This window comes from Eulemur rufifrons, chromosome 16 (assembly GCF_041146395.1).
Source record: "Eulemur rufifrons isolate Redbay chromosome 16, OSU_ERuf_1, whole genome shotgun sequence".
NCBI classification, from domain to species: domain Eukaryota; kingdom Metazoa; phylum Chordata; class Mammalia; order Primates; family Lemuridae; genus Eulemur; species Eulemur rufifrons.
Window position 1 is genome coordinate 39,868,288 of NC_090998.1, and position 15,673 is coordinate 39,883,960.

General features: G+C 43.0%; 1 protein-coding gene across 1 annotated transcript in view; it reads right to left on the bottom strand.

Annotated features, from left to right (window-relative positions):
* Window positions 1-359, bottom strand: part of LOC138396956 (natural resistance-associated macrophage protein 2-like) — a 32,962-nt gene extending 32,603 nt beyond the window's left edge. Inside the window, exon 1 of the mRNA XM_069490770.1 lies at window positions 311-359. Within this exon, the coding sequence (XP_069346871.1) occupies window positions 311-359 (49 nt within the window). The remainder of the gene's footprint in view (window positions 1-310) is intronic.
* Window positions 360-15,673: the final 15,314 nt, after the last annotated feature.

The window sequence follows — 15,673 nt, forward strand, 5'->3', positions numbered from 1 at the left end:
AGTCCCAGCTACTCAGGAGGCTGAGCTAGAATGATTGCTTGAGCCCAGGAGTTTGAGGTTGCTGTGAGCCAGGCTGATGCCATGGCACCCTAGCAGGGGCAACAAAGTGAGACTCTATCTCAAAAAAAAAAAAAAAAAAGAAAAGAAAAAGAAAGAAAGGCTTGACAAAGTCCCTCCAGACCAGAATCTTTCCTTTGGAAACTTCTGCTAAAATTAAAAAATAAAATGGCTGGAGCAGTTCTTGGGACCCTTCCAGGTGTGCTCAGCTGGGCAGCTTCCCTGGGCTGTTGCATACCTGCTGGCTACTTACTTAGCTCACACTGTGGAGCTGCCTCCGTCTTAAGATGCTTCTTCCCCATGGTGCAGAACTGGTTTGATTTTTCCCAGTGCCAGCTCCTTTATAAATGAAGACAGGTGCACCTGCATCTCTTAAATAAGGGCAGGCACTTTGGCTGCCCTAAGCAGCACAGTGCTAGTAAAGACTAGCAAGGAATTTAAAGAGGCGGCCCGAGGCAGTGGCTCAGGCCTATAATCCTAGCACTCTGGGAGGCCAAGGCAGGAGAATTGCTTGAGCTCAGGAGTTCAACACTACCCTGAGCAAGAGGGAGAACCCCATCTCTACTAAAAAGAGACAGGAAAAAAAACACAGGGGGACGCTGCGGCATGCGTCTATAGTCCTAGCTACTCAGGAGGCTGAGGCAGGAGGATCTCTTGAGCCCAACAGTTGGAGGTTGCGGTTAGCTACAGTGAAGCCACTGCACTATACCCAGGGAGACAGAGTGAAACTCTCTCAACAACAGCAACAACAACAAAAAAAAAGGAAATAGACCAGCCCTTCTAACAATCCCCTACTGATGGGATTAAGACCACTGGGATTTAGGGATGCTATGTCTGAGGCTGTGAGAGGAAAGGAGGTGAAGGAATTGCCTGAGAAGAAGCCTGAACGAAGGGCATATCTTAACTGCCTAGTTGGGGGGCATATATCAGCGATCTGGGAGTACAGAAAAGCATGCCCCAAACTCAGAGTCTAAGGGGTCTCATGCATGAAAAGCCGTGGAGCAGCCTCACATGAAAACTTCTCATGGCTGTAGAGGTAGATTGCCATATGTCAGCCTGGGAGGAGGGCCTTAAGGCTTCCATTGTTAGAACACTGGGCAAAGTTCCTTCTCTTCCTTTCTCTCCACAATGCCTCAGTTAATGTAAAATCAGTCTCCCAGTAGAAAGCATGTAGTTTCTTTGTTCCTTGATCAAATGGGTCACAGCTACTGAAGTTAGAAGATTGATATCCATGTACATAGCTTGAGCTTGGGATAAAATTAGTTTACCTTGATCAAAAGGGTTGTCCCTACTGAAGAATTATGTGATTTTCCCTTCTAGAAAGGAGAAGGAAATTAGCTAGGACACTTTGTGATTTTGGGGGGAATCCCTGAGACCTTTGATCATTGTATCCCATGATTTTTTCACATGAAATCATTGTATTTTGCAGCATGGTAAAGAGAAAAAAACCAAGTGCTGGGTTTCAGTCACGGCCACCTTGGCACCAGAGTGCTGATGGTCCCCTGATTTCCCCGCTCTTTTAAATACTATTTCTATGTCTGTGTCTCTGTTTCTTTCATCTCTTGCAACACATTCTGCCAGGGGACCCTATCTTTATTGGGGATGTCGCAAACCCCCGATACCCTACTACTTCATATATAAAAAAAAGAATTTTGAGAGGCAAACCACACCTTCCAAAGCATAATCAAATTTCATCTTTGACCTCCCATGAAAAGGGAAGCATATATATCTGCCACTCCTGTTAGGTGAAAGGGGCGGCCTTGCAAAAATAACGGAAAAATACCTAATCCCACCATTTCCCCAGTAACAATTAAAGATCAATCCTATGAATTCTCTCACTGACACCCTCACCGTGAGCACCTACTAGCCTTTCCACACTAACATGAGGGACAGAGAAACAGGTCAGAGGTAATGGAATGATAGGGGCAGAAAAATAAGAGGGAAGAAACAGCTATAAGAAACCAATAAGCAGGAAATAGTTACAGAAAAATAACCAGGGGAAACAGTTATTTCAGTCTTAAAGTGTAGGGTGATTAGACGATGGAACACTGACCCCCAATCAGAAAATAGAAAAACACCTTAAACAGAGATTTTCCCCATCACACATATGTGAGAAAGGAATGACTGGAACATAATCTTGTGTCGACATCTGGAAAAATTCAGTCCACAAAGCCCATGGCATACAGTCTTAAGTAATTATAGTTAACCTTTAGCATCAACTACTAACATAAAAGGAGGAATTCTAGAGTTAATTAGGGTCTTCTCCACTTGCGGAGACAGACTCAGTTCACCTTAGGAAATGTACTTTCGCTTTGCACCCTTAAACTTCCCTTATGATCAATTCTTCACGCATACTTGCTGAGTATCTGTCATTACTCTCCGTTCAGGCCAAGGCTTGCGATTCCTCCAAGCCAGGAAGACTGAAAACTGGGGCAACCCTTCAAAGTTCAGCTCTGCAATGAACCGTGACATTCCTAGATATTAATTAACAATTTATTGAGTTCAAAAACTTTTATTATAAGACTTAGTTTCTGTCCCATTTGGCAGGAGCAGGAGCAGGAAGTGGGCCTGTGAGTGCCAATGGATAAAAGGGGCAGAGTAAGACTTCCCTTCACAGCTCCCCATGGAGTGAAGCTGGTTCAAGCACTTGTACCAGGGGTACAAGTGCACTAGGACTCTGCTCCACTGAGACAGGAGGTGAAACCAATTAATGCTACAACTGACAGTGCACATGTATTTTCCTGAGACTGCAAGAAAGAAATCCAGGGCAAGCCCAGAATTTCTCATTCTAGGAGGACGGGAACTGAAAGAATGGGGAAAATTTGCCTCAGGGAAATGATTTAGAAGGCAAACCTGAAAAGACAAGGCACTGGAGTGGGGTGAGATACAGGAGAGTAGAAAGCAGTTGTGGCTTTCAGGTGGCAGGCAGTTTTCTAGTAGTTTTAAGGAAAATCTGCTTAGTACCATAAAAACATAACACCTTAGAATAGAAAGAAGAGCAGTAGTCAATTCAAATTAGGCAAGGTAGGCTTCCAGCAAACACCGCTGGGTCCTATACAGAACAATTATTGAGTCAGATAAAGGAACTAGGGATCTTCTGCCCAGGACTCACGATGAAGATCTCTTTGCTTCAGGCTTCTCTCAAGCAGGAAAATCTTATCACTACAACCTGACCTCTCTCCTGTCCTTGTTCTACATCAGATGAGTTGCCTAAGGCAAAGCTATCTCTGCACATTGTAGGGGGCAGGGGCAGCTGGTCCCCCTTCAGGGAAAAATAGAAGCACCTGTAAAATCACCCCTGACTGAGGTCTTGCAGGGAAAGGCCTATTTGAGCTTAGGAAATCTAAAAATAAGAATGGATTTTACAATTAGACTCTACCATAGCCCCACTGTTTCCTTTAGTCACCTGTTTCCCCCAACACACACACCCGCCACTTTTGTCTTCTGAGTGCCCACTTCTCAGAGGAACTGATGTTAACTGAATTCTTCTTATGTACCAAACACAGCATTTCACATTCCACAAACATGGATTAATCCTCACAATAAACTCACGAGGCAGGAATGATTATTATCTTCATTTTGCAAATTAGAATTTGAGGTTTAAGAGGGTCAGTAATTTGCCTAAGGACAAATAGCTAGTTAGGGGCAAAGTCAAGCTTTGAACACAAATGTGCTAGACCCAGGAGCCAGCACTCAACTCCTACACCATACTGCCTCCATCTTGGACACCTAAAACAATTCACTTCCACTCCAATCTAGCTCTATCTATTTCATAAAATCTTATCAATGGAGACCCACTAAAATTCCACATTGTCGCAACAGCCAGCCCATTTCTGTGTAGACGTTAATATACATGTGTGCCTTTTATTTAAATAGGAAGCCACCAGCGGCATATATTCAGTCCATTGACTGAGAAGCATGACTGTATTGAGAACCCACTATGTACCTAGCATGGGCTGGGTGCTACAGATGCAAACACAGATAACATAAGCACAGTCCCTTGCAGTGATTGTTGTTTTTGTGCTTTCTTCTCCCACTAAATTTTGACCTTCTCAGTAGGGCAATTCTTATCTTTGTACGCTTGGTGCTAATAGCAAAGGCCAGACATATAGGAGATGTCTCATAAATGTATTATTCCTTTTGTTATATGTTATGGCTGTTGGGCAACAAATAATAATTAGGATATTTCTGTTTATATTTATGTACCTGTTTTGAAAGTTGAGTCTTGTCTATCCTTAAAATATTCCTCTCTTGACTCTGCCAGTCCTGTAAACTGTCCTGTGGGGAATGCTGGAACGCTCATCCCAGGACCCCTTTCAGAATGAAAGGCTTATTACCCCAGCCATTGGGATTGAGAGTGCTGCTGCCAGACAGCCCTCAGCTGTCAGGTGATGTCCCCTCCCCAGGCAGCCCTCATCCATTGACCGATCTATGTGGGGGTGTAAAAACTCATCCCTCCTAGCCCAACCCGGGACATCTCTGAAGGTTGGCTGGGCCTTCCTTCTGCATCGCAGCTCAACTTCTGCCCAGCCTTGCCTCCTTCTCTTCCCTCAGTGTTGATCCCAAGATCACTACCCAGTAAACTTCCTGCCTCTGTCTCAGCATTGGCTTGGCTTCTTACTTGTTCTAGTAACCCAAAATGACAGTTTCTAAAAATGTGATCTGCACTCACTCTACCTACCTCACTAGGCTTGCTCCAGGTGGGAACCCAAAAAATATGTATACGACAGAAAGTGGTTAATGCAAAATTTAGGCTTGTAAAACAATAGCCCTAGGAGTCTGGGGAGTCCCCAGACTTTGTAGATCTCACAGACACCTGCAACCAGCATTCCTTCCCCCTCCCTCCCTAATAGAGGCAGATGTTTATCTCTGCCTAGTAGATCTAACAGACAGCTGCAGCCAGCATTCCTTCCCCCTCCCTCCCTAATAGAGGCAGACACTTATCTCTGCCTAGTAGATCTAACAGACAGCTGCAGCCAGCATTCCTTACCCCTTCCTCCCTGATAGAGACAAGGCTATCCCTCCCTAGCTCTCCTGATAAGGACGCCACAGCAGAAGGCTGGATGTGACTGGGGCAAAGGGGTTGTAGGAGTTTTGTTGTTTGAAGAATTTACTACAAACAGTTGTTCTGCCCACTGTCCTGTGCCATATGTGAACTGCACATAGCAGGAAGCAATTCTTCACCTGCCTGACCACAACAATGATACTGATCCAGAGTTTGGCCCAGAAACAAAGAACTGAACAGGGCAGGTGGGAGGTGGTTGGCTATCCCCATTTACAAAACCCTCACAAAACCCCCTTCTGTGCTGACTCTCTTTTTGGACTCAGTCCACTCACACCCGGGTGAATAAACCAGCCATGTTGCTGCCACATAGCCTGTGTGTGAAATATGTCCTTTGGGTCATTCACCCTTTCAACCACTCATTTATTTCTCTATCCTTTGTAATCTACTCTGGAACTTACTTTCTTATTGGCTAAAAGAGATCATTGTTAGCCATCTACAGTCCAAACAACTCTTCCACTTTCTCCATATTTGCCCTGTTATGCTGATCCTCTTATAGTTCTTTCTTTGGCTTCCATCATACTATGCTCTCTGGGTACTTCTCTTTGAACTGCCCTTTTTCTGCATCCTTCATCTGCTACTTTTCTTCCTCCTACTCTGTAAATGCAGGTATTCCTTAGGTTCAAGACTTAGTCCTCTTATAATATTACACAATCTCTCTGCAATTTCAATGTAATAATACAGGAACTCATTGAGCACTACAGACGTTCATGGGACAGGATGGAGTAATGAAGAGAACAATCTCTAAGGGGAAAATAGACCTGAATTCCAGCTCTGGCCATCCGGGAAACCATAACAGATAAGTTATTAAATCCTTGTGTTTCATTTTTTCCTCTGAAATGGTTATAATACCAGCCTCACAGTGATATGTTTTTAACTCCCCAAATGCACCAGTGTCTCTCTTGCCTCCCTGTCATTTTATATGTTGTGGCTATGCTGGAACATTCTTGCTCTGCCCATCCTTCACCTGGCTAATGCCTGCTCACCACTGTGGTCTCACTTTAGATGTTCTTTCCTCCAAAAATCCTTCCATGACCCCAATGTCTGGGTGAGGAACATCTTCTATGTAGTCCTGTAACACGCTGTGCTGTGCTCTTCCCTTCCCATAGCACCATCCCACTGAATTGCTCTTGCTGGTTATTGGTCTATATCCCTCCTTGAGGGCCAGCACTTTCTGCTGTTCACGATTGTATCCTCAGGGAGGACCCCATGGATGGCAACCTCCCTTCACAGCCACGGCACCATTTCACCTTTTTGATGAAGACTCCCAAATGCCACTCTCTGTAGCCTTTCTCCCCAGTTACAGCTCCTGTTGGACTTTCTCCCTGGACGTCCAGCTGGAAAGTCAACATTGGTGTAGTCCAGACAACCCTCCTCTCTTCCCAAACCAGCAGGTTCTTATAATTTCCCCATGTTCCCAGTCTTGGGCCTTCAAACCTGTAAATCACCATGGACTTTTCATCCTCCTCCACATCAAATAATGCTACACAAATTGTTCCCTTCTGTTTCCGCAGCCACCTTCCTGCTTCCTCCATCACTCTTAACAACTGCAGCTTCCTTCTGATCAATCTGATCACTCCTCTTCCCTACTTAGAAACTTTCAGTGGCTCCCTATTGCTTCCACAGTAAAGGAGAAGGAAGGGGAAGTAGGCTTCTCTTCATTGAGTACCTTCCTTATGCGAATGTAGAAGCTGTTTTACACACCTTAGCATATGTAAATACAGAATAAAGTTTTCATCTGACATTCAAGGTTCCCCACACCATGGTTCCAGCCTTCTTTGCACCACACCTTCCACCTCTCTACTATGCAAACCCCTCCTTCCTGCTGAATTCCATATTGTTTCCTCAACACACTCGGCTTTCTGGACCCTATGCCTTGGCTCCTGCTGGTAACCCTACCCACACTTCGAGTACTCAAATCTTCATTTTTCAAGAACTAATTCAAATGCAATTTGCTCCTCAGAGCCTTTCCTCATTCTCACAGCAGTAACCTCTTATGCTCTTGTACCTTTGTGCTTTTTTGTTTCACAATTTTCCTTTTATTAATTACTTGAGCTTATTCTCTAATTTCTGCCACTCAATTTTATGCTTCATGAAGACAGCTATACGTTATTTTTATATCATTCACTGTACCTGGCATTATACTTAGCACATCGTAAGTGCTTAAATATTAATATTTGTGTGATTAAACTTTAGCTTAGACTCTACACATACGTGACCTGTAACAGTGCTTTTCTTTCTTTTTTTTTTTGAGACAGAGTCTTGCTCTTTTGCCCAGGCTACAGTGCTCTGGCGTCAGCCTAGCTCACAGCAACCTCAAACTCCTGGGCTTAAGCAATCCTTCTGCCTCAGCCTCCCGAGTAGCTGGGACTACAGGCATGTGCCACCATGCCCGGCTGATTTTTTCTATATATTTTTAGTTGTCCAGATAATTTCTTTCTATTTTTTAGTAGAGACAGGGTCTCGTTCTTGCTCAGGCTGGTCTCGAACTCCTGACCTTGAGCCATCCTCCCGCCTCAGCCTCCCAGAGTGCTAGGCAACAGTGCTTTTCAAACTGGGTCCCAACACATATGAAATCTATTGTGAGGGTCACAACCAGAATTTTTAAAAAATAGAATAGAAAATACCAGAGAATGCCACAGACACAAATGTAGGTATTGTTTTGTGAAGCATTGTTTTAATAACGTGGGGGTGGGGCAGGCATGGTGGTTCATGCCTGTTATCCTAGCATGCCAGGAGGCCAGGTCAGGAGAATTGCTTGAGCCCAGGAGTTTGAGGTTGCAGTTAGCTATGATGATGCCACTGCACTCTAACACAGGTGACAGAGCAAGATCCTGTCTGCCCCACACCTAAAAAGAAAAAAAATTTTGTGTGTGTGTGTATGTATACTGAGCTGCTGTAAAATATATTTCTTATTGTAAGTCACAGTCAAAAAAAAAGTGGAAAAACAGCACAGTAATACACCTGCATTATTTCAGTCAGCTGATGACGAGCTCCTTAACAAGAGAAAGCAGGTCTCACAAACTCTATAACCTTATCACCAGTGAAAGCCAACTCCCTCCTTTGAGCTCCACTCATTCCAGGAAGCTGCCTTAGAAACTAAAAGAGAGACTCAAGGCAAACACCGATGACCTCTGTTTAAGTGACCTTCTCGTCTATTAAGAGAAATAGAAAATACACTCATGAAGAAACTGAACAAATACTTGAGAAAGCAGCTGGGGAGCTGCAGAATAGGCTTGGAATTCAGAGCCAAAAGACCTACATTAGAGTTCTTGCTTTGCCATTTATTAGCTATGGGATGTTGGATAAATTGCTTGATTTCTCTGAGCTTCAGTTTAATCAACTAAAAGAATAATATATACCTCACCGCACATAATTGTGTTAAAATTAAGTAATATGTATATAACCTATAAAAATGTTTGTAAGTTTTAGGTCTAAGTCTGCATGTTATTAAGTAAACAAATGAAAATTGATGTAGTATAAATTATACAGCTAAATTGTACTAGGCACGATTTTTGTCTTATTTTGTTTTTTTGATTGCCAGGGATAGAAACCTGATTCAGACTGGTTGTGCTCAAAAAGAACTGGGTCACTCATATAACTGGGAAAACCAATCATACAGCTAGCCTTGGGCAGGGCTGAATCTGGGGACCCAGATACTACCACCAGGCCACTGTCTCTTTCTAACTCTGTCTTCCTCTTTGGTCTCTGCTTTAGAACCGGTGGGGTTTTATTCAGGCAGGTCTCCCTGCATGATACAATGGCCACCATCTGCGCTGGGCTGACTTGATCCATGCAGATAGCACGGGAAGATTATCTCTTTTCCTATCCTTCAGCAAAAGTCCCAGGGAGGGCTATTTACTACCTAGGGTCATAAGCCAAGTCCCAAACCAAAAACAGTGGCTATGGGTGCCTGGGACACAAGCTGATCCTTGGAGGTAGGGTGTGGGGTCAGGCCTATATGAGTCACCTCGACTGAAAAACAGCTTGGTGGGGGGTCTTCTCAACGGGTAGGGTCAGAAATTCAGAATGACTGAGTTTCTAATACTGGAAAGGGGTAGTACAGAAAGACTGCTGTAGTCTAGGACACTACTCATCTTGCTGTTAGTCTCTTCTGTTTAATGTCATTATACACCACTGGCATAAGGACACACGAACACATCCGTTTGTTCCATTTACTTTCATTCATTTAACAAATCCACTATAGAGGCTCTACTATGTGCCAGCCACTACTCTAGGCACTGGGATATAGCAATGATCAAGACGTAACAAAGTTCCTACTCTGTAAAAACTTACATTCTGTGAGGGACATAGATAATAACTGGTCAGTAAGTATACATCAGGGAGTGATAACTTCCATTAAAAAATAAATTTATTTAATAAAAAGCAGGAAATGGAGCAACAAGAGCCAGAGGTGGGAGATAAGGACTATTTCAGAAGGGATGGTTAGGGAAGACCTCGGTTTGGGACTTTGAAGCATAAATCTGACTGAAGTAAAGAGCAAGTTATATGAATATCTGGGGAAGAACTCAGGCAGAGGGAACGGCAAGTACCAAGACTCTGAGACAGGGCCAATAACTTCCCTGAAACAATACATGTACATTCATTAGCATAAATATCAGCATTTGTACGTAAGCATGTGAACCCTTTATTTTTAGGTACATTAAAACAATTTTTCTGAGAATGATATCAAACTATAAAATCACTGGGAGCTTCCTAACATTGATTGAGCTTGGTAAGACGCTTAGGAGTCCTGCTGAAGGCGCAAATGTACCTAAATTGACAGTACTTCAACGCAAGGGCTTCCTGTCTCCAATAGGAACTGAATGCAGGGGAAGCTCAGGCAGTGGTGCTAGTGGAACGGTGCCCCCCCACCTCCCCAGTGAACATCAACACTGATGGTAGTGCTCCCAGGTGACCCTGCAAAGCTGGGTGAGGAGAACTTTCCTCAAAGAGTTTCCTTACTCTGTCCTTTTGCTCTAATTGCTGTGGACGTGCCAGGCAGCACAAAGTGGCTCCTGAGGGTGGTTCCTGCTGACTAGCACAAAGTAAAAATTCCTCTGATCTCAGGCCTTAGCAAGGGTTATGTTGATGGCAAGAGGAAAAACCTGGGGTGGGGCACATGTGTGGAGGGTGGAAGAGGGTGGGAGAAGTCAGAAGGCAAGAGGCCCGCCCTCCCTGACTGATCCCCAACTTTCCCTGACCTTGGAACCCCCTATAATCAATCCCTCCTAGGCACTGCTCTTCACCTAATGATGCCCTTATCCCGGAATTACCCTGACTTCTGTTTGATGTGAATTCTTTACTGTTTACAGTAATTACTGTCTACTGTCTGGATTGGTCTACCTTTTTATTGTCACATGATAAGTCCTTTGCTTATCTGTTTTATTAATTTTTATACACTATAAATTCTGAAACCATGTTCATGAACAATACATTCAGAATTAATTCACTGTCTACCTTAATTGCCCATTACAAACAGGTACTGATAAATTCTTTTTCATGACTGTAATTACGAGAATCAAAGGCTACTTCTTATAACTTTGGAATATATCTCCTCTGGAGGTGCTAACCTCCTTTTAAATTTGTCTCCCAAAAACTGGTTTCAGGGACGGGCACAGTGGCTCATGCCTGTAATCCTAGCACTCTTGGAGGATGAGGTGGGAGGATTGCTCAAGGTCAGGAGTTCGAGACCAGCCTGAGCAAGAGCAAGATCCCATCTCTACTAAAAATAGAAAGAATTTAGCCAGACAACTAAAAATATATAGAAAAAATTAGCTGGGCATGGTGGCACATGCCTGTAGTCCCAGTTAGTCAGGAGGCTGAGGCAGAAGGATTGCTTGAGCCCAGGAGTTTGAGGTTGCTGTGAGCTAGGCTGACACCACGGTGCTCTAGCCAGGGCAACAGAACGAGACTCTGTCTCAAAAAAAAAAATCCAAAAAAACTGGTTTCAGGCAGACTGTCCTGAAACTTTTCAGTTTAATGGTCAGGAGACCTGGGTTCTAATCTTAGATTCATGACAACTTTTGTGTAATCCTATGTTTCAGTTTCACAATCTTCTGGTGCAACACAGAAAAAGTGCCCAGGGTTTTCAGGTAGGGAAGATAGGTAAAATGAGAAAGTAGAGTGGAAGGGCTTTAAACACAGGACATAAAAGTTCTATCAGAAGTCTGTACCTTGTTCCTTTCAGAGCCAACCTTCTGAGACATTCTTTTTTTTCTCCCCACAAACAACTCTTCCTCCAGGATCCCCGGTATGAGGATGAAGAACCACCCTAGGGCATCATCTTTTGCAGAGATTCCTCCTGATGATGCCCTTTGCCACTTGCTTCTTCCTTACAGGCCTTCAAGGAGGTAATCTACTAAGCCTGAGGCCTCATTCATATTCCCCTTGTCTTCTTCCAGGAGAAAGACTCTGAGGGAGGAGGTAAGATGCTTAGAGTGCCAAAGATGGTGAAGAATCACATAGCCCCAGAAATCTCCGAAGACAGAAAAGGAGTGGGCAAAAATAAATAGGTGAATTAAAGACCTTGAGTTGTAAAAAGAAAACAAAACAACCAACTTCAAAATTAGCTTTAAAAAAATATAGTATCTTTATGACCTTAAGATAGAATTTTAAAAACCAAATTATGAAAAAGGAGAAGTCATAATGCACAATGTTGATAAAGTTGACTCTAATCAATATTAAAAACTCCTGTCTAAAACACATCTTTTTCTTTTTTTTATTTCAGCTTATTATGGGGGTACAAAAGTTCAGGTTATATATATTGTCCATGCCTCCTCCATCCCCCTGAGTCAGGGCTTCAAGCGTGTCCATTCCCCAGACAGTGCGCATCGCACTCATCATGTAGGTATGCACCCATCCCCTCCCCCCACCCTCCACCTCTGTCCGATACCCAATTGGTGTTATTCCCAAATGTGCACTTAGGTGATGATCAGGGAAACCAATTTGCTGGTGAGTACATGTGGTGCTTATTTTTCCATTCTTGGGATACTTCACTTAATAGAATGGGTTCCAACTCTCTCCAGGAGAACAAAAGGGACTCCATATCACCGTTATTTCTTATAGCTGAGTAGTACTCCATGGTATACATATACCACATTTTTGTAATCCACCCATGAATTGATGGGCATTTGGGTTGTTTCCACATCTTTGCAATGTGAATTGTGCTGCTATAAACATTCGGGTGCAGGTGTCTTTTTTATAGAATGACTTTTGTTCTTTTGGGTAGTTGCCCAATAATGGGATTGCTGGATTGAATGGTAGGTATACTTGAATCTGTTTAAGGTATCTCAATATTGCTTTCCACAGGGGTTGCACTAGTTTGCAGTCCCACCAGCAGTGTATGAGTGTTCCTGTCTCTCCGCATCCACGCCAACATATATTGTTTTGGGACTTTTTGATAAAGGCCATTCTCACTGGAGTTAAGTGATATCTCATTGTGGTTTTGATTTGCATTTCCCTGATGATTAGAGATGTAAAACACATCTTTAACAAGGTTAAAATACAAGTGACAGGGAGCTAGGGAGAAGGTATCTGCCACATGTATATCTGGAAAAGATTGGTATCTAGTATTTGTGAAGGACTGCTACAAACTGATAATAATAAAGAAGATAAACAAGCCAACAGAAAAATGGACAAAAGGTATAAATAGTTCCCAAAAGAAATCCAAATGACCAATGATAATATCTAAATATTAAATATCTAAATAATAAAACCCACTCTACCTCTCTAGTAATCAGGAAAATGCAAATTAAACTGACAATGAGATTTATTTCGTATGATTAGACTATCAATAATCTAAAAGTCTGGCCAGGTATGGTGGCTCACACCTGTAATCCCAGCACTTTGGGAGGCCGAGGCAGGAGGATCACTTGAGGTCAAGAGTTCAAGACCAGCCTGGGCAACATAGCAAGACCCCGACTCTACAAAAATAAAACTAAAAAAATTAGTTGGATGTAGTAGTACATGCATTGTAGTCCTATTGAGGTGAGAGGATCTCTTCAGCCCAGGAGTCCGAGCCTGCAGTGAGCTATGATGGCACCCCTGCACTCTAGCCTGGGTCACAGAGCAAAACACTATCTCTAAAAATGCCACGAATACTGAAAGTCTCACCATTTTAAGTTTTGGTGATGAAGTTCAGAAACTAGAACTCGTACTCTGCAAAATTGGCACAACCACTTTGGAGAGCAACTTGACAATATCTACTTAAGTTTAAAATGTGCCTACCCTTTGATCTGCAAAGTATACTTCTAGATATATACCTTAGAGTAGCAGTCCCAAACCTTTTTGTCAACAGAGACTAGTTTCATGGAAAATAATATTTCCACAGACCCCGGTGCAGTGGCGGAGGATTGCAAGTGATGGGGGCTACTGTAAATACAGATGAAGCTTTGCCCACTCACCTGGAACTCACCTCCTACTGTGCGGCCTGGTTCCTAACAAGTCAGGGACCAATACCAGTTGGCGGCCCTGGGGGTTGGAGACTGCAGCCTTAGAGCATTTTTTTTTTTTTTTGGAGACAGTGTTGCTCTTTCACCCAGGCTAGAGTGCCGTGGAGTCAACCTAGCTCACGGCAACCTCAAACTCCTGGGCTCAAGCAATCCTTCTGTCTCAGCTTTCCAAGTTGCTGGGACTACAGGCATGTGCCACAATGCCTCATTGATTTTTTTCTATTTTTAGTTGCCTGGCTAGTTTTTTTTCTGTTTTTAGTAGAGGTGGGGGTCTCAGTCTTGCTCAGGCTGGTCTCGATCTCCTGAGCTCAAACAATCCTCCCACCTTGGCCTCCTGGAGTGCTAGGATCACAGGCATGAGCCATTATGCCCGGGGTCAGTATTGTTTGGGTCATGAAATCAATTTAGTGGGTCATGTCCAGCATTTTACAAAAATGAAATAGAATAGAATACAATGGAGTAAGAAATAGAGTGCATATAGCTAGGGCAGGTATTATTTTGTTAAACTTTTATTTCATAAATGAACTGGATCTTAATACAAAATATGTATCCATAGTGGTTTAAAAAAAAAGCTCTGAGCCTCAGCAACATAGGAAGACCCCTGTCTCTACAAAAAAAATTTTTTTTAATTAGCCAGGCATGGTGACATGCGCCTGTAGTCCCAACAACTTTGGAGGCTGAGGCAGGAACAGTGCTTGAGCCCAGCAGTTTAAGGTTGCAGTGAGTTTTGGTAACACCACTGCATTCTAGCAGCCCAGGCAACAGAGTGAGATCCTGTTTCAAAAAATAAAAAACAAAACAAAAACCTCTGAAAACACTGAGCATTCTTTAAGAGAAACTCTCATATGTTACCACAAGGAGACATGTTCCAGGATTTTGTCTACATACTGTGTTTGTAATAATGACACATTGAAAACAAGGTAAATGTCTATCGGTGACATATGAATAAACCAATCTGAGTGTATTCATGTGATGGAACACCACACAGCAGCTGTAATTAATGGACATGATCTGTATGAATGAATTTTGAAAGTAAAGTTAAGGGAAACAAAACAAGATGCAGAAAAATAAGTGCCACATGAAACCAATTCAATAAATTTTTTTTTTTTTTTTTTTGAGACAGAGTCTCACTCTGTTGCCTGGGCTAGAGTGTCGTGGTGTCAGCCTAGCTCACAGCAACCTCAAACTCCTGGGCTCAAGCAATCCTCCTGCATCAGCCTCCCGAGTAGCTGGGTCTACAGGCATGCGCCACCATGCCTGGATAATTTTTCTATATATATTTTTAGCTGTCCATATAATTTCTTTCTATTTTTTTTAGTAGAGACAGTCTCGCTCTTGCTCAGGCTGGTCTCGAACTCCTGAGCTCAAACAATCCACCTGCCTCGGCCTCCCAGAGTGCTAGGATTACAGGCATGAGCCCATCGCGCCCGGCCCAATTCAATGAATTTTTAAATGCTGAACATCACTGATCATCACAAATGCAAAGAAAACCACAATGAGATACCATCTTACAACAGTCAGAATGGCCATTACTACAAAGTCAAAAAATGAATATGGGTGAGGATGCAGATAAAAGGAAATGGTTATACACTGCAGGTGGGAATATAAATTATTTATAACCTCTATGGAAAGAGCATGGAGATTTCTCAAAGAATTAGTTCAATCCAGCAATCCCACTACTGGGTATCTACCCAAAGGACAGAAATCATTCTATCAAAACGATACCTGCATTCACAGGTTTATCACAGCACTATTCACATGGCAAGGATATGGAATCAACCTAAGTGTCCATTAACTGATGACTGAATAGAGAAAATGTGGTATTTATACCGTGGACTACTACTCAGCCACAAAAAGCAATGAAATTGGCTGGGTGTAGTGGTTCATGCTTGTAATCCCAGCACTTTGGGAGGCTGAGGAGGGAGGATCTCTTGAGGACAGTTCAAAGCCAGCCTGAGCAACATAATGAGACCCCGTTTCTATAAAAAATAAAAAAAATTAACCAGGTGTGGTGGGTGAGTGCCTGTAGTTCTACCTACTCGGGAGGCTCACTGGAGCTAAGGAGTTAAACCCTGGTTTAATCTTAATGTCAACAGGGTCC